The sequence below is a fragment of the Propithecus coquereli genome, unplaced genomic scaffold (assembly GCF_000956105.1).
Source record: "Propithecus coquereli isolate 6110/MARCELLA unplaced genomic scaffold, Pcoq_1.0 Scaffold294, whole genome shotgun sequence".
NCBI classification, from domain to species: domain Eukaryota; kingdom Metazoa; phylum Chordata; class Mammalia; order Primates; family Indriidae; genus Propithecus; species Propithecus coquereli.
In genome coordinates, this window is record NW_012148552.1 from 2,610,189 (window position 1) to 2,636,737 (window position 26,549).

At 51.3% G+C, this 26,549-nt stretch overlaps 1 protein-coding gene across 4 annotated transcripts in view; it reads left to right on the forward strand.

Moving 5' to 3' along the window:
* EGFR (epidermal growth factor receptor) overlaps positions 1-26,549 on the forward strand; it is a 185,752-nt gene that overhangs the window by 148,884 nt on the left and 10,319 nt on the right. For all 4 annotated transcript variants that reach the window (XM_012648783.1, XM_012648784.1, XM_012648785.1 and 1 more), the window contains exons 16-23: positions 4,556-4,594; positions 6,638-6,779; positions 7,600-7,722; positions 8,263-8,361; positions 13,641-13,826; positions 22,805-22,960; positions 23,737-23,812; positions 26,336-26,482. In XM_012648783.1, the coding sequence (XP_012504237.1) occupies positions 4,556-4,594; positions 6,638-6,779; positions 7,600-7,722; positions 8,263-8,361; positions 13,641-13,826; positions 22,805-22,960; positions 23,737-23,812; positions 26,336-26,482 (968 nt within the window). The remainder of the gene's footprint in view (positions 1-4,555; positions 4,595-6,637; positions 6,780-7,599; positions 7,723-8,262; positions 8,362-13,640; positions 13,827-22,804; positions 22,961-23,736; positions 23,813-26,335; positions 26,483-26,549) is intronic.

Genomic DNA, 26,549 nt, shown 5'->3' on the forward strand with positions numbered 1-26,549 from the left:
CTGTCTCTCTGCATCCACACCAACATTTATCATTTTGGGACTTTTTGATAAAGGCCATTCTCACTGGAGTTAAGTGATATTTCATTGTGGTTTTGATTAGTATTTCTCTGATGATTAGACATGTTGAGCATTTTTTCATATGGTTTTTGGCCATTAGCCTATCTTCTTTTGAAAAGTTTCTGTTCATGTCCTTTGCCCACTTTTTGATAGGGTTATTTGATTTATTATTGCTGATTTTTCTGAGTTTTGTATAGATTCTAGTTATCAGCCCTTTATCTGATGTGTAATATGTGAATATATTCTCCTATTCTATAGGTTGTCTGCTCTCATGATAGTTTCCTTGGCTGTGCAGAAGCTTTTTAATTTGATCAGGTCCCATTTACTTATTTTTGTTATTGCTATGATTACCTTTGGGGTCGTCTTCATAAATTCTTTGCCTAGGCCAATGTCTGTAAGAATTTTTCCAACATTTTCTTCTAGAATTCATATAGTTTCACGTGTTAGGTTTAAGTGTATTACCCAGAGTGAGTTGATTTTTGTGAGAGGTCAAAGGTGCGGGTGCTGTTTCAGTCTTCTACATGTGACTATCCAATTTTCCCAGCACCATTCTTTGAGTAAGGATTCTTTTCCCCAGTGTATGTTTTTGTTTGCATTGTCAAAGATTAGATGGCTATATGAGGATGGTTTTACATCTGGGTTCTCAGTTCTGTTCCATTGGTCTATTTCTCTGTTCTTGTGCCAGTACCATGCTGTTTTAGTTACTATAGCCTTGTGGTATAGCTTGAGGACTAGTACATCGATGCCTCCCAATTTGATCTTTTTGCTTAAGATTACTTTTGCTATATGGAGTTTTCTCTGGTTCCATACAAAACGTAGAATTATTTTTTCTAGATCTGTAAAAAATGATGTTGGTATTTTACTAGGGATTGCATTGAATCTGTAGGTCACTTTGGGTAATATAGACATTTTAACAATGTTGATTCTGCTGACCCATGAGCATGGTATGGTTTTCCACCTGGAACGTTGCTTAAAGATACTTTTTTTTTTAAAGCTGATTGTTACGCTGTTACTACGTGAATTTAAACTATTTTAACTGCAATTAGCAGAAGTGCTCTGATTGTTTCATATTTACTGGAGTAATAAATTTGGCAATAAACTGGACTCAAGAATCAGAAAGAGAATTGGAGAGAGGAGCTGAGTTTCATATACACTAGTTCACATTTCCTTGTATTTCTCAAGATCCCCAACCTTATTTGGAGCTGTTACACTTTCTTTCTCTGGATCTGTCTTACGGTAGTAGTGTGGCCTTGGGCACGTGTCTTCCCTTCTCTGTGCCTCACCTTCTTCACCTGTAAATTGGGATAATAATGCTGCATAGCTCACAGGATGTTTGTGATTTCGAGTTATTAATAATATGTATAATGTACTTAAAGTGGCACCTGGGACAGGGTGAGCACTGGAGCAGTGACAGCACAGATGGTGGTGGTGGCGCACAGGGACTGTGATTTCGACGTTATAATGATTAGTGAATTTTCTAGGAAGACAATCATATCATCTCTAGTAATGATATCTCTTTTCTAAAAGTATCAGATTGTGTTATAAGGGCCAGAATAATATTTTATTGTTTCCAGAATAACATCAGACACAATGGCAATGGACATCAGAGTTTTACGTCTGACAGTGGTGGAAATGACTGTAATGTCTCAATATTAACAACAATATTTGCTGTTAGTTTGAGATATGAATTATCTTACTGAGGAAATACTCATCTATTTTTACAATAGTTCTTAACCATTTTTGAAAATCTGGAATGGATTTTGAATTTTACCAAATACTTCTTTGGTAGCAATTAAAGGTTTTTCTCCTCTGGGTATATCAGCGTGCAGGTTGTGTTGGCCGATTTGTAAGCTCAATGAAGTGTGGTATAAACTGCACTTTGCTAGCTTTTCACTTAATCTATTTTTTATAAGCAGTTTTGGAGTAGATTCTCTAAAACAGAATTCTATTATCTGCATAGAATAAATGTTGTATCTTTCCCCTTTTTCTGTCTTTGGGAAATGTATGTGTATGTATATCTCTGTGTCTCGAGTATATGTCTTTGGAGTTAGAGGGGTCCAGAAAGTCTGTGGGCAGTGGAATTTTCAATACATTTACCTTGTATAAGAAAGAAGATTGCCAAATATAGAAAGGAGGAAGTTACCCACAATGTTAGTAGTTATTTGTTCTGATATCTATTTTTCCCCAGGTAATAATAAATCTCCACTGTCTGACTTAAGTCTCCCACTAAAATTGCATTTTCTTCTACAATTTTGATCTCTTTCTTTGTTTCAAATAAAATCTTGGTTATGCATTTGACATACAGAATTTTATCAATATTTTCTTTCATATATATGATTAGCTTCCTGGTTCTGAGCCTTTTTTGGAAGAAGAGCATATAGTTTTATATAATCTTGTTATTGCTACCTGTATCTTCTCCCAAAGCCATTCACTATATAGAAATCATGTGATAGAAATGGATTTAATTTTTAAAATATGGAGAAATGTTGAGGAGAATAAGGGAAAATAAGAAAACGTTTCTTTTATTGTGTATTTATGCTCTGCCCAACATTATTGAATACATCGCCTCTCTCGTTTCTTGGGCAGGATATATTGCTTTCCCATTTTTATTGTTAAAGAGACACATAAAGAGGTTCAGTAACCATCATGACCCATGATCCGGTGGGTCAGAGTCCAGACTACAGCGTCGGTGCCTGCCCAATCCCAAATGCCACACCTCCCAGCCCTGCAGCTGTGGTGCCAGGAAACGGGCGGGACGCAGGAGGCATATCCCTTTTTAAATGAAACCACAATTTCATAGTAAATGGTGACGGGAAAATTTCTTTGACATTTTTATCCAGGCAAGTTAAACTAAATAGTATGAAAATTTTCCTGTTCTCATTAATAGGTAACAAAATTTAGTTTCTACTGTAATTGCAATTATGTATAAATTCCTTATAAAAAAGAATAAATTGAGTTGGGAGCAGAGAATAATTTCCCTGACAGAATGAAATATCACGAAATGGCCTCTTTGGTTTCATATCCAGCAGTCGTTTCTGCAAAAGCAGGCGAGAAAGGGCCTTTCCGTGTTCCCAGGGCCTCCCACTCTTCTGAGACCCACCGTGTCCTCCTGCAGCCCTGCCCTGGCCCTGCCTCGTCCAGCTTGTCTTCCAGTGTAAACTGCCTGCCTTTCCCTCTGAGTTTGTTTGTCACAACTTCTTGTTAGCAATCCCTGCAGCTTTCCAGCAGTGCTTTCAGGGGTGCATAAAACTCTGCCTCTCGTCCAAAATTTCCAATTTCAATCCGCGCACCTTCACATATTACATTCCTGTTGCATTGCATCCTGCAGGTGGGGGAGACAGCCAGCCCTGGGGGGTCGTTTTATCCATGGTCTCTTCATTAGTGAATGCTTTTGTCCTGGACCACTTCGGTGTTCGTAGGAGGGATAGAGCAGGAAGTAAGAAGGCTCCCTGTGTGCTCCTGGTGCTGTCTGCCACCGGGAGAAGAGGGAGACCCAGGCACTCACGCCAGGGGGGCACAGTGCACAGAGCAGAGCCGTCTGCTGGGACCTGGGGCGCAGGGAAGGAAGACGTTCAGGACCAGATAACAGTGCCACACCAGACCCCAGTCTTCCTCACACCTTGAAATGTAGCTGTGCATCTCTCCCCAGGCTGTGAAATATGAGTCTCTAGCTGGCTGTTTCCGCCTGTTTAAACCGTTGTCCTGTAATTAAAGTAACGGTGGCGGCTGTCCCACTAGAGCGGGAATCGGCTGCTCAGGGGCACACTGAGGATGGATCCTGTCTTCCACCCAATAGACGTTGCCACTGAGTAGAGCGGGAGGACGTGGCTCCTGCACCTGGCCTTCGGGCTCTGAATTGTCATGGCCACCTCCTGCCACTGAGACTGGCTGTCACCCATCTGCTCCCCCTTTCTTTCTGCCTCTCCTGCACATGTCTCCTGTCCATGCCCTTCCTTCCACTCCCACTGGGGACCCCTTCCTACGTCAGGGTTCCTTCCTGCTCGCCCACCCTTGGGTAACCTGGTCACTGTCCTTAGGACTGGCCTCTTCCACATTCACAAACCTGCAGTTGCTCCACACTGCCGGCCTCTCTGTGATCGATGTGGCCCAGTGGCTGTGTCCAGATGCAGCTTCTTCTACGCGCCGTCCACACTGACACTTGCAGCCAGCTGGAGACAGCTACTCCCACGTCAGAAACAGTATGAGAAGGCATTTCAGTCACGAACTGGCTGCTTTGTTCGATGCTGGAACTACCCCTTTCTATGCTCTAACTCTGAGCATAGACACTCAGAAATATTTGCTGAGTGAAGGAATAAATGAATAAATACATAATAAATAAATTTCTAATCACCACCCCAACACTGAGATGCATGGTGATTTTGATGATTTAAGAGTAGTTTAATGCACATTGCCTTATGATTTAATAAAAAGTTTCCAAGAAAAAAATGCCAAAGATGTAGAATGAGAAAAATGAGTCTTTCTTTCTCAATTCCTACAGATGTGCTGGGCCAGGTCTTCAAGGCTGTGCAACCAACGGGTGAGTATATATAGCTCTGTGTCCCACAGACTGCATCAAAAGTGACCGAGAGTGCTGTGGGCAAAGATACTGCCTTTGTGCACTTCTGATTGTCCTCTACCCTGGTCAAGTTTTACATCTTTGGGCCAGCACAGGGCCCCTGGCAGACCCTGCCCTGTGGTTCCACCTCCTCCCGCAACGCGCTCCTCAGTGGAGGGGCGCAGGGCGTGTGGCACTGGGGCTCAAGGCCCGGCTGCTTCTCTTCCTAGGTAGCCTGTCCCTGACCTCTTTGGTTACTCCGATGTTGCGGGTCCTTCTCTTCTTCTAGCTCCTCTCCTTTTTCCCCACTCGCCCAGTTGGTCCCGTCACAGACCTGTGTTGGAGTGGCCTTTCTGTTTGATGACAAAGGTCCAGCTTGGGGGATCACCTGTCCTTACTGCCATTTCCCAGCACATTGCCCAGCCACGTAGGTGGGCTTCTCTCGCTTGCGACGCCAGCCTGAGAAAAGCACCACTGCGGATCCTGTTGAGACTCACAGCAAAGAGTTGCGCTGTCAGTCGGCAGTGCGTGGCCGGGAATCAGGGAATGACACGCAAAACGCCTATTTGCTGTTTCTGACGCTGGACACCAGCCAAACTTCCAGGCACCTGTACCATTCCTGGCAGTGTCCCCTACCCACAATTCCTCAGCTTCAGCGTGCTGTCGTGCCCAGCGCTGGCGTGATGGCAAATGCCTCCTGCCACTGGGTGAAACACTGACGAGAAATAAGGCAATTTCTCAGAGATAGATCTCCTGTCACCTCCGTCTCCTCAGGGAGCCTGCAAGGACACCCAGCAAAATCTTCCTATCTTCGTGCTGCGATCTTGGGAATCTTCGTGATGAGGTTCCCATCACACCTCACCCTGAAAGCAGTCAATGGCCATTCCTTATTATGTTTACTCTTTTTAATTTTTCTTCTCTTCTCATTCAGCCTACCACTGTGGCACTCTATGAAACACATTCTCTATAACAAGTTATTCCTTTTATCTTCCAGTGGTCCCTCAAAATAGTAAAAACTCATTTATTCAAACTGCATTAATTGGAGATTTTGTGTGACACAGATAACTTTTGCACTCCCTAAAAAGAAACTATTGCAAACTATCATTTTCATGAAATGCATTTGGCCCACTCGGGAGAAGTGTGTAAGGACTCCAGGACCGATTTTACATGCAGATGACACTGCCACTTCGTCTTCGATAGTCGTTTACATTTCTGCCAGAAAACATGAATCCATCTGCCAGCAGCTCAAACGGGGTAGATACTTAAGAAGAATAACTTTCTAAGGACTCCAAATTCAGAATTACGAATTCAAATGGTCCTTTCCCCCATGAGCTTGAAAGCCTGACTTCTGAGTTTTTCCTCTCTCTGAAATTAGACGTGACCTCCGTGGGAGGAGGAGCGCACTGCGGTCCGAGGCTGCGTGCTGACTTCACTCATTGTGGCAATGATGCTCTTTATGCCTAAATCCTATCTCTTCATAACCTCCTTCGAGCTCATTCTCAGAGCGCCTCCCGTAGCTGCTGGTCCCACCTTGAAAACCAGGGGCCCCTCGAGCAGTGTCAGCATCACTGAGCGGTTCCCTCCCAGCCTGGCGGGGAGACTGCCTGGCTCCGTGCACAGGCTGCTGTTCTTTGATTGTATGGAAATGCCCTTGGAATGAACACGACACAGATCCATACAAAAACATCATTGAAGTCAGGATTATTTTTTGAATTATATATTTTCTTAATCAACAGATTGAAAAATAATTATCATATGGAAAGGTCCAGATGAAACTTCAATTTTAAACATGCAAAACAGGTGGTTGGGGGTGGCGTTGGGACCAGGGAGCTCGAGGAAGTTGGAAACTTGGCCCTAGAAGTCGCAGTCAGCTTTCTCCTCTCCCTGTAGAAGCTACACGGTGTGGTGCTTTGTGAGAGAATTTCCCATGGTGTCAATGTGCCAAAACATGCAGGAAATGTGTAAACTGCTGATGCTGTAGAATCTGTCCAGAGCTCACCTCCTTGTCCATCCGCCTCACTCCAGGCCCAAGATCCCGTCCATTGCCACTGGGATCGTGGGCGGCCTCCTCTTGGCGGTGGTGGTGGCTCTGGGGATCGGCCTGTTCCTGCGGAGGCGCCACATCGTCCGGAAGCGCACGCTGCGCAGGCTGCTGCAGGAGAGAGAGGTGAGCGCGGCCGGGCGCGGCGCGGCGCCCTCGGGAGCCCTCGCTGCGGACAGGAGCAAGGGCCGTCCTTCGAGAACTTGCCATTTGCAATTGTATATTTGAGATACATAATCATAGTATTATGCGTTATTTGTTATGATGGGAAAACCAGAAATTCTCTGAGTGTCCAATTATACCCAATTAGTTACATTTTGGGACATCCATCCAGTGAAATGGAAGTGTTTCTGGGCCAAGTCCCACAAAGCGCGTACAGAGCTGTGTGCGGCCTGAGGGTCTTGCCTGCTTGTGCGCCCGAGGGCGGCTGGGGGGCGGGGAGGAGGGCGCTGTGGGTCCCTGTGAAGGCGCTGCGGTGGCGGAGACAAGACACCGCTTTGGAAAAGTCCATTGTCCACACAGTGGCCGTTCCTCCTGAGCTCTGTGTGCGCTTGGTGCTGCCTTCACTGCCCAGCGCTGTGCTGGGAGGAGGGACCCAGCGCTCGTGAGCATGGGGGCTGTGTGCAGGGGGCCCCGATGGACATCAGAATGGTCTCCGCAGAAAAATTGCCCTCACCAGAGTCTTTCAATCCAGCTGGTTAGCATGGAAACAGAAATAGAAATTGTGTTTGTTGGAATGTAGCTGCTCTTTAAAGAGCACCTCTGTCAGGAAGCCCCAGTTCTGCTGTCTCTCATGAAGTGCTTTAGGCAAGGTGTACGCTCGTCCTTAGCAGCAGGCGCAGCCGGTGTGTCGTCTGAGTCACCAGCACCGGCCGCTCTGCGGCTGCTCCCGCGGCCCCGCGTGCTGCGCTCTGAGCCACGTCTGCTCTGCCTGTGTCGCCCACAGCTTGTCGAGCCTCTCACGCCCAGCGGAGAAGCTCCCAACCAGGCTCTCTTGAGGATCTTAAAGGAAACCGAGTTCAAGAAGATCAAGGTTCTGGGCTCTGGTGCATTTGGCACCGTGTACAAGGTACGTCCTGGGGATGCGTTTTCATCATCATCTGCTCTTTGTTTCGCTGAGGGTTTGAGAACTTCCGACATTTTTCCCAAGTGAGAGAGGAAATCTTCTATAGCATAGTGACAAAGAAGTGACCCTGGGGGACCTATGCACAGACCGGAGGCATTTTTAAGGAGGATGTCACCTTGTAGAGGGAGTGTGACCCAGGGCAGGGGACAGGACAGCTGAAGGCAGCAGGAGGGCTCTCTGTCGCTGTGTGGGCTATCTGTCACCGTGTGACAGCACCAGAATAAAGCCCAGGTCCAAACAGGCTCCTCTTAATTGGTTTTCTACCAGACCCTCTTTGCATGAAGTCTGACTAGGCCTGGAATCCTGGATGAAATGATCCACACTGATTTTATAACTGGCACAGGCTTGGGTATTTTTATCTAAATAATTACTCCGATTCGTGGACCCTGCTAGCTAAAGAGCTGCTGAGACGTCACGCCCGCCCACCGCTGGCCTTGGAGTGCAGAGCTGCGGTTAACGGTTAACGTCTCCCCTCTGTCACAGGGACTCTGGATCCCAGAAGGTGAGAAAGTTAAAATCCCTGTGGCCATCAAGGAATTGAGAGAAGCAACATCCCCGAAAGCCAACAAGGAAATTCTCGATGTGAGTCTGCTTTGTTCTATAGCTGTCCACGGCCCTGGACCCCGCAGCCGCCTCTCCTGTGCCTGGCAGCATGGCGCTCTCTTCTAGACACCTTCATCCCCACGTTCTCATTGTCACTTGCTGTGTCTTTGTCCTCAGGCCACACTTGATATAATTCCTTCCTCTTCCAGATCAGACTCACCTCTTCTATTCCATTATCTGTCCCCAAAGGACAGAAACTCATAGTTGCTGGGCAGTGCTGAAACTGCTTCTTCACCCACCTGTCCCAGCGGGTGCTCGCGGCGAGCCCATGCAGGTATTGCGTTCGGCATTTCTTGGGTGAAGCAAAGGAGGCATAAAGACACCTGCTGAGCTCCCGTGGCTGGGGAGGGAGTCAAGCCCGTTGTTATTTCTGACCCCAAAGCTCACATTCGATTTCCTCTGCCAAGTTGTCTCATCTTTGAAATGACTTTGTTTAAAGGTGCTCGAATAATGGTGCCTACCATGTAAACAACCTGTTTTGTATACAGGGGACATTGTTATTGTATAGAAAGTAAACTTCTGTACTTTTGCCCCAAATAATTCAAGTGCAATTCTCCAGTGTCTGCCGATTGCTGCATTATGGAATAAGTCCTGGAAATGTCCCGTAAGATGACTGTTAAGCCGTCACTTTTGATTCTGTTGCACTTGGCTGCCTTCTCTGGACAGCCTGGCTGGGGTGGGCCGCACCCTCCGGGGAAGAGGCTGGCTGGGACCTGACAGAGGCCACCACAGCCCTGGCCGGGCTCACCGTGCGTTGCGGAAACGCCTGCTCTCTGCCTCGTGCCGAGACGGAGCAGGTGACAGGGAGCTGGGGCCGGCAGTGGGCTAGGGAAACAGGACCAGCAAAAGGGAAAATGGCTGCATTTATTGCCTCAAAAATCTGGAGAATATAGTTGATCTTACAACCAAGAAAGACAAAAGCAAGATTTAAAAAAGAAAAAAAAACATGGGCCTTTTTAAAAATGTGTTTAGACACAATCGATTTTTCAGTGGCAAAACACTCTACAGTTTAGTTTTCTCTGGGCAGCTTTCCCTCCTTTTATCGGAGAGGGAAATCCCACATCGGTATACTCCTAGATGAAAGGCGATGTGTTAGTACAGTGCCCAGAAAATCTCACATGCTGATGATAAGCTTGTCAGGCAAAACTTCTCCCATGTTGATGGTTTATAAATCAACGTCAAGTCCTGCTAACAAGCACAAGAAATGCAGGTAGGCAAATGATTCGTGAAGCCTTTTCGCTTACCACCTCGAGCTCCCTCACCTGTACTCTTACAAAGAAAACCGTTGTGCAGAATTTGCCTCCTTAATTCATTTTTTGCTCATGCAAGACATTCTAATAAATTATACAAAACAATGTTGAAATGTGAATTTCAACAATATTTATCATGCAGAGTGCAGATGGTTTGGAAATATTCTCAGACTGTGGTCCCCAGCCCCCGGGCTGAGGACAGGTACCAGTCAGTGGCCTGTCAGGGACTGGACAGCAGAGCTCCACCCCTCCACCCCTCACACCCTCACCCCCGTCCGTGGAAAAATTGTCTTCCACAAAACTTGGCGGGAGGGGGGTCCCGCACAGCAGGAGGTGAGTGGTGGGCCCACCAGCGAAGCTTCATCCTTTCCTTAAGGAGTTTAAAATCTAGTGGAATCCTTTTTCCCAATTCATAACGTAAAATCGTTCACAGATAAGGGAAACAAGCAAGAAGGAAAACCAAAAGTCACAGCTGCAATTCGGACAAAATACCTCCAGGCTTTCAAGGTCACCAAAGCCTCAGGGACACCCCCACGGTGGGGAGGGGCTCAGTGTGAGCTCGGGCTGCAGGCTGCAGGCTGCGCTGTCCTGGCTGACTTAGACGCCGTAGAGCACCACGCACACTGCTGTAGGTCACCGCGCGCCTTCATGGCTTCCAAGATAAACAGCTAAGAACAAAGCTCACTTTAACTTCTGCATGCACAGAACAGGGCGCAAGACACAACACTGTCCATCACGCCTGGGGGTGGGAGGAGGCGCTGACCCAGTGGGTCTCTCAGATTTCAGCAGGAGGCCGCCTGGCAGGGCTCCAGGCTCTGTGTGGCCCGGCACCCACACCCCTTCGCCTTCCCAGTCCGGGTTCCAGGTCAGCTCTTTGCGGCCCCACAACAGATGGGCCGCATCAGCTGCTCCGGTTCTCAGATTTTTCTTCCCTCTCAAATGAATGCAATATGTATCCAAATCTCAACCAGATCTTGGGAAAGTAGGAACAGCCAGAGGATTTCTTTGGTGTTATGGTTGTACAGCTTCCCAGGTGCGGGGGAGAGACATGATTTGTGCTTTTCTGGAAATCGCATAGCTGTTAATTTTTCCATAGACATTCACTTTAAGCGTAGGATGGGCAACAAAAGGAATGCAAACCAGATCACGCTGCGCGTGCGTCTCACCGCCGCAGCTCCCAGGTAGCCCGGTGGCCACAGCGCACAGCAGGCACCGGGAGCTGCTTTCCTGGGAGGACCTGGAGCCGGCAGCCCTCCAGGGTGGCTCCAGAGACAGAGAGGCCAGTCCAGGCCTTAGGGGACCGATGTGGGCCCCATCCTGGCACTGACAAGTGTGGCCTCAGGTTGGCCACTCACCTCCCTGGGCCTTGGTTTCCCATCCTAACAATATGACCTCAGACAAAATGCACTTGCTGGCCCTGTGCAGTTCTGACCTTTTACAAACAAGCACTTTTCTGAGATGAAGGGATGTTTTCCATGTCTACTGAGTCTCCAAATATTGCACCCTACTGTGCTCTGTAGTGTTGTGATATTATATTTATAATATAAAAGGAAAAAATGTGCACTCTACTTGAAAATTTGACTTTGCATGATTTCAGTGTGGTTCAACCCTGACAGTTTTAAGGCGGTTGTGTGCTTAGATCTGTGCTGGAGTGATAGCTCGCTCAGAGCTCCCCACACCCACCGAGGTGACACCCCCACGTGTGGGCGGGAGGAGTTGAGGCTACGCGGAAGCCTTTGCCAGTGGGACGCAGAGCTGCAGAGCGCCAGCTGTGCCTGGGGACGTGCTGGGGGCCGAGAGTGCAGCCCTTGCCTCCAAGAGCTTGGTGGAGAAGGACATGCTTTAAATCACAGATATTTAAGTGCAGGTTGATGAGTGCCCCGAGGCAGGGGCTCTGCAGCTTCACCAAGCTTCAGCACCCAGAGGGTTTGCTGCAACCGCCCTCCCTGCACCTCAGCCCCAGGCCTGGGGCCGCTGGCAGGCAGGCTGTGGACTGGGGAGGCTCCTCTGAGGGCCAGGGAAGTGGAGGGGAGGGTGTTGGGCCGCGGGCAGACAGGGAGCAGGAGGGAGCGGAGGGAGCAGAGTAGGAGAACCAGAGGCCAGAGAGGAGGGGCAGCCTTGGGGGCAGGACTGGCTTTAAGTCAAGGAAAGCGGTCTGAGCGTATTTGAGTTTTAGGAAACGTTTACAGCAGGCCTCCATATTTGTGGTTCCACATCCATGGGGTCGATCAACCAAGGACCAAAACATATCTGGAAAAAAATTTTACACCCTTACTGAACATATAGACTTCTTTTTCCTTGCCATTTTTCCCTAAACAATACAGTAGAACAATGATTGCATGGCCTTTGTGTTGTATTAGGGATTATAGGGAATCTAGAGATGACTTAAAGTGTATGGGGCATGCTCAGAGCGTATGTAAGACTATGCCATTTCATAATGTGTCAGGGACTTGAGCATCTATAGACTTCGGTATCCCAGGAGGGTCCTGAAACCAGCCCCCACAGACACCTAGGGATGACTGTCTGTATCCTCCCGCACTTCCTCTGTCTCCTATCTCCAGCCCTGCTGCCCGGCCAACCTGCCTGCTCATGTGAGTGCCTGACCCAGGCAGTGTTCACTTCTGCAAAGAGAAGCTAACTTGCCCAAGTCCACACTCAAAACACAGACACTGGCTGCGTGCAGTGGCTCACGCCTGTAATCCTAGCGCTCTGGGAGGCCAAGGCAGTAGGATCGCTTGAGGTCAGGGGTTTAAGACCAGCCTGAGCAAGAGCAAGGCCCTGTCTCTACTAAAGAAAAATAGAAAAAATTAGCTAGGTGTGGTAGTGTGCACCTGTAGGCCCAACTACAGGGGAGGCTGAGGCAGGAGGATGACCTAAACCCAGGAGTTTGAGCTTGCAGTGAGCTGGGATGATGCCACGGCACTCTAACCGGGCAACAGAGTGAGACTCTGTCTTAAACAACAACGAAAAAAAAAAAAAAAACCCAGGCATTGCTGAAAAGGAAGCTTCTGAACTCATTCTTTTGCGGTCCCTGTGGTCTTTTTCACATCTGAATAAAAGGTCACCACCATTTGTATTTTTCAAGGAAAGAGAATTTATGGGTGGAAATTGAGGGCTTCCTAATTCTCAGTCAGGCAGAAGAAAGGGCCCCATTGTGTGCATGATTGCAAATATATTTAGCTTCCTCAGTCCAAGAATAGCAGAAGGGTTAAAATAAAGTCTATATTTATGGATCTGTCAAGCAAAGGCTCCTGCCTTGGCAGCCAGCCTGAATGAGCGGGTGAGGGTGCACAGTGCAGAGCAGCGTGTGTTCCCATCAGGAGACTGGGGGTGGGAGGCGCCGGGACATAGACTGACCCTCCCTTTGGAGACGGGTCACGGGCAGCCAGCGCTGTCTGCAGTTGCTGTGGGTTCAGTTCTCTGTCTGTTTCAGAGCCTGAGCTGGCATTGAAAGAGCTCCTCCTGCTGCTTCGTGCAGAGGTGCTGTGGGCAGGGCCCCCCCCACACAAGTGCCCTCCCTGTCGCCCACAGCACAGTCGGTGCCAGGTCTGCTCTGTGTAGAAGGGAAGTCCTCTCCGGGGGCTGGCTCCTCAGAGACTTCCCTGGATGCTTTCACCATGGTGCCCTAAGGGGGCAGGTCATTGTCCGGGGTGTTCCAGGGGCCCCAAACGTGACTTTCTGCAGGCCCTGACAACGTTTTAAACTGCAGCATCTTGAACCTGGAGGCAGAGGTCTTCCTAATGACGACACCACCAGTTCCCAAACTCAGAGACATCAGGGCCGCTCAGGTCCCTCTCACCCAATGTTTTGTCCATGGCAAGCGCTGCCTAGTCTCCTTGTCACCCAGGATTCACAGCCCTGTACAAAGGTCCTGTTCACCAGGGTTTTTGTGGGTCAACTTTTCCTCCACTAGTACCTGTGCTCAAACTCCACATCCTGTCCGTTCCATCTTGCCCGGCGCGGGTCTGTGTGTGGGCCTCTCTGATGCCCCCTCTCCCTCTCGCGCAGGAGGCCTACGTGATGGCCAGCGTGGACAACCCCCACGTGTGCCGCCTACTGGGCATCTGCCTGACCTCCACCGTGCAGCTCGTCACGCAGCTCATGCCCTTCGGCTGCCTGCTGGACTACATCCGCGAGCATAAGGACAACATCGGCTCCCAGTGCCTGCTCAACTGGTGTGTACAGATCGCAAAGGTAAGCGGCGTGTGGTGCAGGGGCTGGCTGGGAACAGTAAGTGCGGTGGCCTGGGCTGCCCCCCATCCCCCACCTGCTGCCAGTGATGTGGTCGTTGGTGGGAGCACCCAAAGGAAAGCAGCAAGGGGAAAAATAAGGAGACCAGGTAACCTGCCACTTTCTCCCTTCTGCGATGGCTGAGAGTGCGAAGAGGATGCATGTGTGTGCACGCACGAGGCATGTGCTTTTCTGTATCGTGGAGAAAACTGAATTGATCATCTTGTGTGCCGGCTCAGTGCTTGTCCCACTTGCATGTTGAAAATCTGATTAGTGAGCTACGTTCGAACAATTTTCTCCTCGTTGAATGTTCAGCATGGTTTGAGGTCCGTGTTCTTATTTCTCTGGAGTTCTTTTTGGTGAATTCTACGGTGACTTGTAGCAGAGGAGGAGGGTGGCTTTCCCCCAGCCAGGGCATGCTAATGGGGCAGTCAAACCAGCTGAGGCCAGGACTCAGGTGACAGTGGCCTGTGGGCAGGGCAGCTGCACAGGCAGGAGGGCTGGTGAGCAGGTGCCAGGAGGCTGACAGAGGGAAAGGGTGCTGCTTGGCTGGGCTCCGTCAGTGTGCCCTGCCCACGGGCTGGCTCCAGATCCAGGGAGGGGCGGGGAGAGCAGACAGTAGCCAGGTGGCCCCACCTGTGTGCTGAGGACCAGCACAGAGCGATGAGCCAGGTATTCAGCTGCTCATGGGGCCCCAAAAGGACTTCTACTTTCGTCTCAAATCTTTCCCATCTCAATCCCAGCCCTGAGTCATGTATTTGCACCCAACTTGCTAAGTCCTGTTTTTCTTCTGACAATGGGTGTGCGTTTCACTCAGCTGCATCAAAGCATTTGTGGGCAGGCCCTGTCTGAGCAAATGTCACTGCCCCACACGCCGGAGACACAGGGCCGGCTGTCAAGGGATGTGCCAGGGGCCAGTGAGGCAGGCAGCAAGGGGACCACCAGGCCTGAACAGTTCCTTGTTGCTCACATCCCGCGTGGTCAGCAGTGGCAGTCAGTCCTGCCGAATCACTTGTGAGGGTGCCCTGAACTTGCCTCACCCAACTCCAGGCAGGTGTAGAAGGCGACTCAGAAGACAAACACGCATCTGGGCGCTCCTTTGCTGGCGCTGCCCATGATGCCACAGGACGGGCTCTTGTTGGGAACACGGTGCTGGCGGAGGCAGGCACCCTCCTGTCACGGAGGTCTGGGGCCATGTGGTAGGGGCAGGAGGACCCGTCACAGGGTAAGGGGCGGCCGCACAGCCTGCACCGTGCTACCAACCCAGCGTGCCTGGCGTCGACTTAGCAGCAGCCGCCGCAGGCTCTCAGCAGCCCAGGGAGTGGGGTGGTCTTCTCTGACCGCCACAGATCGCCAGTGTTTTTGCCATTCTCATGGTCGTAACCCAGGTCTTAGAATAGAGGAGTTACGTCCCCATTATTAGGAAGTAGTCCTGGAAGAGAGCTGTGTGCCTCACATGCTGTGTTTCCTTTTGTCTGGGGGATGTTCGTTACTCCTCTGTTTGCCTGTATCAGTTTCCTAGGGCTGCCACAACAAATGGCCACCAATCTGGTGGCTAAACACAACAGAAATTTACCCTCTCACACAGTTTTGGAGGCCAGGCAGCCAAAATCAAGGTGTCAGAGAGACTGTGCTCCCTGGCGGGCCCTGGAGGCAGGGGGCCGCAGGGCTGCCGTGAGCACTCGTGGGGCCGGCCCTCCTGCCTGGCTCCTGGCGCCCCGTTCATCAGCAGGAGCCCGGCGAGTCCGCAGCTCTTGTCTAATTATCTCCTGGTCGTTCCCTGCTCCAGGAAAGTGACTCTTCATGTGATGGCGGTGGCCCTGCCGTCTGTGTGAACCGCTGATGGGATCTTTGTTCCTTAAGGGGCACGTGGTCTCGGTAGATTCTGCGCCACACAGAGCGGGGCTTAGGATCCCAGCAGACAGCAGAGTCACGTGGCGGCCCTGCGCTCGTGGCCGTGCGAGCTCGTGCAGCCGGCTGGTCTGTCCGCGCCCGTCTCTTCGGCTGTGACGTGGCGCTCCGCCCTCTGCCTTTCTGGGCGCCGATGACGAGATGCCGCAGCCTCCACAGATCACCTGCACGGCTCCGGCGCACGTCTGGTGCTCGCCAAATGTTCTTCTCCTCTTCCCTTTCCGCTTTGGCTAAGAGAGGCTGGAGTGTGGCTGAAACCTAACCCAAAACATTGTCTCTGTCTAGATCTGCCTCGACTTTCATTCCTTAGAGCAGCATCTCCTGCTCCCCCCTCGCCCCCATCATGAATCCTCCTGCCCCGGGCTTTTCCCCTCTCTCTTCACAATCTCACATTCACATCTGCCGGACTGCTAGTCACTACATAAATGCAAGTTTATTTGACCCCGAAAATCAGCCTTCTACAAGCATGATGGGAAAAAAAACCACCTTATATAACAATTCTGCTACAGAGCAGAATTCAGCTTAGTGTGGGGCCCTTTCAAGCACGAGTTACCTGAGTTCCTGAGTTTGAGTTTCCAGGGCCTGAAAGTTTCCAAGATGGTCTTCGATATAATATTTACTCACAGTTTCAACCTGTGATTTACACTGTGTGCTTATTGCACTTAGCTTAGCCTCATTTCGAAGCCCTTTCGCATTGCAGGCATTGAACTCTGTGTCTCTGCTAGATTTGCTCTTCAGTTCACGAGAGAAACTCGTTCCACTGTATCTGGATGGCTGCGGCGATGGAGTGTCTGTCCCTGGAGAGAAGGAAAATGAGGTTTCCCAGATTGTAAAGGGAGAAATTTACTCTTGTTACTTATACTTTATCTGGGTATGAAACAATTTTCTTTTTAAAAGTTTGAAGTGAAACTACCCAGAAACACTCAGTGGCTGACAAGACACGAAACTCCTGGCATTTTCAAAGTGGGATTTATTGACTTATAAATGTCCAGTGTTGATTCCCAAAGACAGGGACTCTCTCAGGAGGCTTCTAAGTACTGATGGGAGAGCTGCCACCGCTGCGCAAGTTCACTGTCCCGCCTGCACTGCTGAGAGGATGAATGCAATTATATCAACTGGGCAAAAGTTAAAAGAAAAGAAAAAAAACAGGGGTGGCCTGGGGAGAAATGCAGGGTGGGACCATAGACCCTAAGGGAGTCACCCCTTGCCCTCTCTGGTGAAAAGGGGTTCCGTCCTCCATACAGAAACTAGGTGTCGGGAGCTTGTGGACACATAACTGCTCCCTGACCAGGAAGACGCGTGCGCCCGAGGGTAGTTTTCACTCGTGGGAACTATGTTAGTTGCTTAAGAAAGTACACCTACTCTTCCTGGGTGTGTAAGCCAGCTAGTCCATCCCAAAACATATTAAATAGCATAGTAATGCCCTGCTGTGTTCTAACCTAAAAGATCCTCTCACCAATGCAGTTCGGAAACCCTGCTGCACCCTCCTCCCCCAAGAGCCTCCCAGTGCAAAGCCCTGCTGTTCAGACTGCAATTCCTCTAACATTTTCCCAAACTGTTCAGACAACAGAGCTTCCCTGTCACCTAACCCCAATTACAGTCTGACAGCACTGGGCTGAGACAGAACCGATCTGGTTCTGCAGCACAGCAGACCATGCCATACGTCCTGGAGCCCAGGCCTGGTGAACCACAGCGACGGTGGGAGGGGCTCTCGGGCAGAAACTGGTCTGTGGGTGTCATTCTCTGACTACAGCATCACTACAGTTAGCACTACAGTCAGTTCAGGCTGTGAGATAAAACTTAATCAGGATGAACATAAAAAAATTCAAAGGATCCCTTTTCAAGTACTTGAGATACTTGGTTTGGTCCGAGTTGCCTGCAGAGGCCCGAGTGCTTTATCGCTCACACTTGCTGAGAACTGTCCGTGCACGTGTGCTGCTAGCAGGCGCAGGGGTGAAGACGGGCCGAGCCGGCCATGGCTGTCACGTGCGGACATGGGGAAGGGAGGTGATTCCACTCTGCTGGAGCCGGGGCCGTGCCGGGAAATCCATGTTGATGAATCATGATGTGTTCACGTCGTAATGGATGAGTAGGGGTGTGAGAGAGTGACCATCACGCTGGACGAAGAACTGAAGAAGCCACTGTCCCTTGGTCTAAAGAGGCTCCTGGAGACCAGAGCTGGCTGCTTCTATGCCCCTTCTGATGTCCAACCTCCTGCCAGCTCCCAGCGGGCTCTGGCCTCACCGCCCGGGTCAGCCCCCGCCCCACGGCTCTTACATCTGCAGAGCAGGATTCAGGCAGGCAGAGTGCGAGGCGCGGCCCCAGGGTGGTAGCTCAGTGGCTCTGTAAGTACCTCTGCGACCACCAATAAGACAATAGGTAGGCCAGAGAGCAGACAACTGGTCCAATTACCAGGTATCTCAGTATTTGAATTATTTGTATTTATTCTGGCAAATTCTACAAAGGATTGCAGCTAAACATAATTATTCAACCTAAATGATCACTACAGAGCCAAAATTGTGGTGTTGTTGGAGCATATTCATCAACCTTTAGACATTTTACTTAGTTATTTCTTGAGCATTTAATCTGCCAGTGTTAAGCTCAGGTGAAATACGTATGTAAGCCAGACAAAATTTCTTATCCCCCAAAATTCGCCAATGAATGTGGAGCTGACGGTGCAGTGGGGAATGAAGTGGGTCAGAGGTCAGAGGTCAGAGCAGGCAAGCTTGGGCGAGGAGGGCTAGCTGCCTGGAAGACCACATGCCAGTCTCAGGGAGGACAGCTCAGCGGCCGGATGCACTCAGCCTGTCTCTGGAGGACAGCGGTGCACACGCCAGGCAGCCCCTTGTCCTCGAGAGCCCCGAGTCCTGCAGACCAAGCAGTGCGACAGGCCGTGCCCTGTCCTGGGGCCCCAGCAGTGGGTCAAGGCGCTCCAAGCCAGGCGTGGCGGCGAGGGAGGGGTGGACCCCGCCAGGCCAGGAAGATGGAGCCTTCATCACAAAAGCCAGGGCGCCGTGCAGGAATGTATTTGCCAGCAGATGTTTTTAGGAGTGCTGCAGTAGTGCAGGCAAGACGAGACGGTGGCCAAAGACAAGGCCACTGCAAAAGGAATGGAGCAGAGGGGTGGATCTGACACTCAGGAGGGGCGGTGACGGTCACTGGCACCTATGCAGGACTCTCCATGGGCACCAACCAAGTGCTCTGCATGGATGAATTCATTCCACCCTCTGATTAGCCCCTTCTACACATGAGGAAACTGAGGCATGGGATGCTTAAGTCATTTGCCAAGGTCTCGAGCTAGTAAGCAGCAAAATCAGGACGGGAACCCAGGCGTCCTGCTCCCCAGCCCACCCTCTCGGCCTGCATGGATGCCACAGCTCAGAGTCCCGCTCTCAAGACAGGATCCCAGGGCCCTTCCCTCCCCACACAGCAGGGTGCTGGCACCACGCCACCCCTACCTGGGAACAAGAAATGCTGACGCGGTTCTGCCTCTTCCCAGGGCGAGGGCTCCATGGTGGGTGAGCCACACCACTGACTTCCCGCCTCCAAAACCAGCTGCCGGCCCTCCGCGTCCTCCTTCCTGTCCTTTCTGCACCAAGCCGGTGCTCACCGGGCTCCTCCACTTGGCGGTTTATACAATAGAGCAGGAATGGGTCCCGTTCCAGCCTCTCTCTCTGAACCCTCCCAAGACTTGCAGGATGCTGCAGGCCTGGGAACACCCAGCCCCACCCCCAGCCCTTTCTTGTTCTGGAGAGTACTGTGCCAGGAGAGTCTTTAATACCCGTGTGTGGCATATCCCTGTGCCCTTCTTTTGTAAGTAAAAGTTGTGGGTTGGCTCTTCAAATTCCCTTTTAACCTCAGAATTCATTCTAGCTTTCCCGTAGTCATTAACAAAATAAACACATTAAATTCAATTAAAGTGAGGATCTCAGAGAAGAATCAGGAAATGGGTTTCCCAGGAGGCTGCACTGAAGCTCGCGCTGATACGACTTCCTGTGGCTCTGTTTACGTTCAGAAGTTCATGCGCGATATCGCAGCTCTTATCTGTGGTGACTGGTTAAAGGATAACTGTGCTGGGCGCTGTGATGGCCTTGCAACTGCCTTGTTAGTGTGGGACAGAGACTCGGGAATGCAGTTTTGTCTGAGTTCAAATGGGCCTGATCTCTTTGTCCCCAAATTATCTCTGCTTGAAGACCCTCGGGCCGATTCGCTGTGCGCTCCAGAACATAGACCGCTCCTTCCCCCGTCCCAGGCCCTCCCTGAAGACCTCACGCCCTGTGGCAGTCACTCTGGTCCTTTAAAGCCCTGGGCCTGGGGAGCGAGGGGCTGGGGCGTGGCTCAGCTGCGTTCATTAGATTTACACAAAGACGCAGACTTCGCAGCGGCACAGGGCCAAGGCGCTGGATTGTGTGTGTGTGTGTGTTGTGTGCATGTGTGTAATGTGTGTACATGTATGAGTGTGTGTGTGTGCGTTTATGTATGAGACTCTGTGTTTGTATCTGTGTGTATTGTATATGTAGGTATGTGTATGTGTATGCATGTGTTTGTGTGTGTATGTGTGTGCATGTGTAGGTATGTGTGTGTTTATGTGTGTATGTGCATGTGTGTATGTGTATGTGTGTGTATGTGTGTATGTATGTGTCTGTTTGTGTGTTTGTGTGTATTTGTGTATGCGTGCGTGTATGTGGATAAGTGTGTGTGTTTGTATGTGTATGTATGTGTGTGTATGTGTGTTTGTGTATGTGTGTGGGGGGTATGTTCGTGTGTGTGTGTGTGTGTGTGTGTTTTGCAGCCCAAGCAGAACCCAAGCCTCTGGCCCCGCAGGGGAGTGGAAGCCGGGGTCCCGGGGGTGGTCTTGGGGGCGCCGAGGGTCTGGTCTGGGAAGCGATGTGGGCGGCTTCTGGACACCCTGGGGGACCTAATGAGGCAGTCATGTGGCTGCCAGGACAGAAAGAGGCTTCTCCACAGAGGCATCTGAAATGGCTGGCACGTCATCAGTGCTCAAAACTGTCACCTGCTATTGCCACTTATTCATTCATGCACTCAGTAACTCATTTTTTCAACAAATTGTTGTAAAAATGTGTCCCATGTGCCAGATTCTCAGTTAAGCACGAACGAAGAGGCAGAATGAAAGTTAGGCACGAAATGAAGCTGGAAATGCCCTCTGAAGTCCTCCCTGTGGCTTTAATGAACTTATAGAAACCACACATTTTGGATAAAGGGAGGGGAAGACAGAGGCCGTGGGTCCCCTGTGTAGGGACATACATGTGGCCGATGACTGTGGCTCTGCGCAGCGCCTGCACGACACCCGCCACAATGGAGCCTGCGCACGCACGAAGCCTGAGTGAAGCAGACAGGGCGAATGGAGAGGGGAGAGAAGGGTGGGAGAGGACAGAGGGACAGGGGAGGGGGAGGGCAGAGAGGCCCCGTGAGCTGACGCAGCAGGAATGCAGGTGTCCGGCGTAACCAGGCGGAGGCCACGCATAATGAACCTTCTTGAATGGGTGGGACGCCATCGTATTCACTAAGTAGAGGTCTCACTCTCTGTGAGAGACGGGAACAAAGCACAGAACGCAGCCAGCGTCTGTGCTTCCGAGAGCGGAGTGGTGAGTCAGTCCCTGTTTGGAAGCGTTTCCTCAGCTGCTCCCTCCCTCTCCCTCCCCACCCCCGTGGTGATGGCTAATTTGGAAGTGCTGTCCAGAGAAGAGCCTGTTCCTCTTGAGTAGGCACAAGCCCCTTCAGCCTTATTTCTTGGCACACAAGCAACCTTAGGAAGGGAAGCATTTAACTCAAACAGTGTCTTAAACACTCAGGAGCGTTCTCAGTCACGCAGGGGAGAAGGGGAGAGTCCGTGTGTACCGGAGACGTGGCCAGCAATCGTCTCTTCTGCAAGAGAGAAAAACATTAAAGGCCTTAAAAATGGCACTCAAAGGCTAATTCCTGATAGCATCTTTGTGAGATCCTTCTTTCATATGATGGCTGGTTTTGCTCTAGAAAGAAAAATTTCACTCTGATATGCCAAGTCAACTAATAATTTTCAGGTAATATCTGTGCAAAAAGGAGCAAAGAATTTGCCAGAAAATTTGGGAATCTGCCTTCTTATCCACAAGTATTTTTTGCAGTTGCACCAGAAAGGAGACCCTCCCTAGCTGTAAGAATGCTGGAGGAGAGCGGGGGCGTCTCCGTGGTGCTGACGCTGTGCCGCGGGGTCACAGGCGCCAGCCCTGAAGAGAGTGGGAGCCGTGGTCCGCCGGTCCACTGTGCGCGGAGGGGCAGGGCCAGCAGGGAGGAAGGTCTGTGCTGCGGCCGCCAGAGGCCTGTGGGCAAGGTTCAGGGCGATGTTTCTAGGAATTCCCAGGTAGCGTTTCCTGCTTGCGCTTGCAGCAGAGATTCCGCTTGCAGCAAGATCGTAGGGGCAGGGCAGCCAGAGAGGAGGGGAATGGTGCCTTGTGAGAGCACAGTCAATATCCATGTGGTTTCAGTTGAGGAAAAAACAATAGCAGAAGTAAAACTGGACAAAAATCTTCATCAGCAGTGAACCACATAAGAGAATCCAAGAAGGCAACATAAGAGTGGCATAAAAACACCGAGAGACGGCCCTTCGCCGCAGCCTGGCGCGGTCAGCAGGGCCTCCCTGCTTTACCCACAGACTCAGCAGGAGGAAGGAAACGCGCAGGTGGGGCGAGAGCTCGAGAGCAAGCCGGGCCCAGGTCTCAGCCGGGCAGAGCTCTTGCTCCTCACTGCCCTCTCCTGCCTGGCGCCCCGGGCTCGTAACTGGAGGAGCTGGGGGAGAAGAGTTCGTGACCAGCAGCTAGTTGCAGCTTCATTTATTTGCCTTTCCATTCGTTCCATAGTTAGTTGCTGACATTTGCCAGGGGCACGTTACTGTGCCTGTCGGGTGAAGGGCAAAGAGGGACTCAAGTGTAGTCCCTGATGTGGAGAAGCTCAGAGCCTGGCGTGGCACGGCATGGAGTTTGGGGCTGAGCACCTCCTTCCTGCAACACTGGGATCAGCCCGCCCCTGCATTTCAGGGCATGAACTACCTGGAGGACCGGCGCTTGGTGCACCGTGACCTGGCTGCCAGGAACGTGCTGGTGAAGACGCCGCAGCACGTCAAGATCACAGACTTCGGGCTGGCCAAGCTGCTGGGTGCCGAGGAGAAAGAGTACCACGCGGAGGGGGGCAAAGTAAGGGGCTGGCTCGTAGGGCTGCGAGCACTTGCCTGCCACTGGGGGCCGGGCTCCCTACCTGTTGGCCGTGTTTTCTAACTGACGTAAGGTTCGCTGAACGTTCTGGGTGAGGTGGCAGCAGCCGCCACCGACACCTGGCCTAGCTGGGTCTCCTCTGGCAGTGCAAGCCAGAGCTGCTGTGGGAGTAAGTGATCATCACCAGGTGATCGTTAGCAAAGGTTAGGTGTCAGCCTCCCCCCAGGATATAAGCACACTTCAAAAGAACAGCTGGGAAAGGTCACAGCTAATTTGGTGGCACCCTGCTATTGAGGACATCTCAGACAGGTGGAAAGTTCCCGTGGGTTCCAAGAGCTCCCAGGGTCTCTGGGACTCAGGACTGGCCCTTCTCTCTGTCTGGCTTGGGGTTTCCACAGGGGCCTCTCACACCAGTGAGGGGTGCACGTCCCCGTCAGGCCCCCAGATGCCCTTCCTCTGAAGTTTCACCCCAGCCTGCTTGGCTCCAAGCAGCAACCAACCCCATGACACTGGCCCTGAACACACAGGAGTCCTGGGGGCGGGGGGGCGGGGGCCTTGAGCAGCCACAGCCCAGAGGGACCTTAGCTGCCACGTCTAACATCCCCTCTTGCCGGGGAGGGAGAGCTGGGCCTGGGGTGGCCGGCAAGTGGCCTGGCCTCCTCGTGTTTGTCACTGGCAACTAGGCCCAGGGTGATTACTCATTTTCAGTGGTGGGGAGCTAATGGTTGTTTCATTGCTTCGTCTCTCGTCATCCCAAGGTGCCGATCAAGTGGATGGCATTAGAATCGATTTTACACCGGATTTATACCCACCAGAGCGACGTCTGGAGCTACGGTGAGTTGGAATCCTGACGCTGCCGGACTTGGTCTGATTCCAGGGTGACTCTTACTGTTAGTTAATTTACACTGAATGCCTGGACGTGCAAATACTGTCTTTCAAGGTAGTGACTAATGACAATGTAACAGTTGCTGTCTGTCTGTCGCACTGAGAAAACACACAAAGGAAGCTGGATCTAACTGCCGGACTCTCCGTCACTGGGGATATTGGTGACCTTGGCTGGCAGAGAGAGCGGGTCGTGGGAGGGAGAGAGAACATGAACGTAGGAGATGCCTGTGCCTGCGAGATCAAACCGGACTCGACCTCTCACCGTGAATTTAAAGTGCACCACAGGGAGATGGCGAAGGCGGTTTTATGGGACGAGTTTTGTGGTGGAGAACCGAGGTTTGTGAGGAGCTCACTCGGTGGCTGTGGAAGCACGCGGTGACAGTGGTCTTGGTGTGTTGCGGGAAATGGCTTGACACATGCCGCGGGGAAGGTAGACCCTAATTATCGCTTCTCGCTCTCATAGGGTCCCTTCTCCAGGTCCCCGTCCAAATCCCGGCGTGGCTGTTCACAGGCTCAAGCTCCGTCCTCACGGGCTGCCCCTCTCCCAAGCACACTGTCATGTCCCCACCTTGTCCTGAGCCCAAGGGACCTGCCCTGTTGGGGAGTGTGGCTGAGTGCGCGGCAGGCGTGTGCTCTGGGCCACCACGCTGGGTCTTCTGCGACCTGCTGCTGAGAGGCTGGGAAACGCCTCATCCACGACCCCTATCGGAGAGTGCCCGGTGCCCGGCCCTCCCGGCGCGCCGCAAAGGGAGAGGCGCCGCCTCCCCGAGCGTGACTTTGAGCAGAGCGCTGTCGAAAGGCATTTCCAAGAGGAATTTAGTCAGTAGTACAAAAGCAAAATTATTTAGATCGGGTCCATTTAGTCTTTTCTCTTTCCTGTAGCATCATTAACTTTATAATACTCCAAATACAAGTGTATTTTTTAATTTCTCAAGTCTTTATGTTTTCTGTTAGAATGTTAGATTTACGAAAGCAGAGATCCTTGCCCATGAATGAATATGTGAATTTTTATATGTCCCTGGGAGCTGAGCTGCCTCAGTTGATGAGCTAGACAAGGAAACGAAGCTCTTCTGAGGCCTTGTCCCCTCCCATGTAGCTCGTCCTCCCCTCGCACTCCGGGCGGCAGCCAGCCACGGTCCTGCTGTCCATGCCTGTCGAATAAAGGAAAACCCTCTAGAATCCAGTGACTTCATGTCTCTGAACGATCACAACTGATATCAGGACGTAGCATCCCTAGAGTGATCGTTGAAGGTCTTGTTGTCACAACAGATTATAATTTCCGGCAGCTCACTGGAATTATTAGACCATGAGCCTGAATTTCTAGTTTAAAAATCATACCCTGCTTTCTCTACTGTCTAGTCCCAGTCCAGGCAAAATGCTCACTTTATTAAACAAGGGACCTAGTGTGCTCCACGAAGGGGTCGGAGCGAGCTCACGCCGCCTTCCAGGCCTCTCCCTGCCCGCCACCCCACACACGTCCTTCTCCTGTCACCATTTGTTCCAAAACCTAAAAATCCTGCCTTCCCACTGGAATTAATTGTACCTGTTCAGAAACCTCGTTAAATAAGAGGTACCCAACTTTGTAGACCTGGAAGTGGCCGCCTTTCTTTCACCGAGTCCATGCTGACCGGGCACGGGCGGGGCCGGGGCCAGGGGACAGAAGAAGAATCCCGCAACATCCTCTTTTCTGGCCCCGGGGCCGTTGCCTTGCTGCGGTCGCCACCTTGCATTCTGTGTGCGAATCCCGGCCGTTCAGGTTTGGAATGGCCTCTGGGAAACCAAGCAGGTCGGCCAGGTCGGAGGAAAACGGGTCGCTGCAGAACACCTGCCAACCCGTGTCCGGACCCAGCCACGTCCCCGGGACCCTGCACACGGGAGGAGGCTGCTGGGCAGAGACTCCCGCCAGGGGAGGCGCAGCTCGGGGTTCATCCAAAAAGACACTATTCTAAGATCTCCACTGCTTTCATTTGTTTTTGATCCTGATAGTTGGTCAATTTTGAAATTTAAAATGAGGTTTTTATGTTTATCAAGAGGAACATAAGCCTTTTTGTTTCCAATTTCTTTATGATTTAAAAACACATAGAATCCATCTTTCCACTTCCACGGGTACCGTCGCTCCGGGCAGACGTGAGGGGCTCCCGCCCCGTAGCACAGTGACACTCGTGTCACCAGCGTCAGTGTTGTCTTTACTGTGATTTCTCAAGTTCACCATTTATCTGTCACTTACCATAATACCAGCCGGGCATCGTGCTAAACTTTTTAGTTGTATTATCTTAATGGATCCTCGCAGCCAACCTGTGAGACAGATACGGTTATTATCCCACTTTTAAGAGAGGGAAACTGAGGCTTCCGGCATCGAACAAGTACCCAAGTGTACAGAAACACAGGTTTTAAACATTAAGCAACAGTAGCCGGCAATGATGACTAAAGACAGGGTTGTGACTGTTCCTGACTCACACTTCATCCTCTCAGGGGTCACCGTCTGGGAGCTGATGACCTTTGGGTCCAAGCCTTACGATGGGATCCCTGCAAGCGAGATCTCCTCCGTCCTGGAGAAGGGCGAGCGCCTTCCCCAGCCGCCCATATGCACCATCGACGTCTACATGATCATGGTCAAGTGTGAGTGACTGGTGGGCCCCCGCCTTCGCCCAGCTAGGCCCCGCCCGCAGGGGGCTGCAAGGCACCG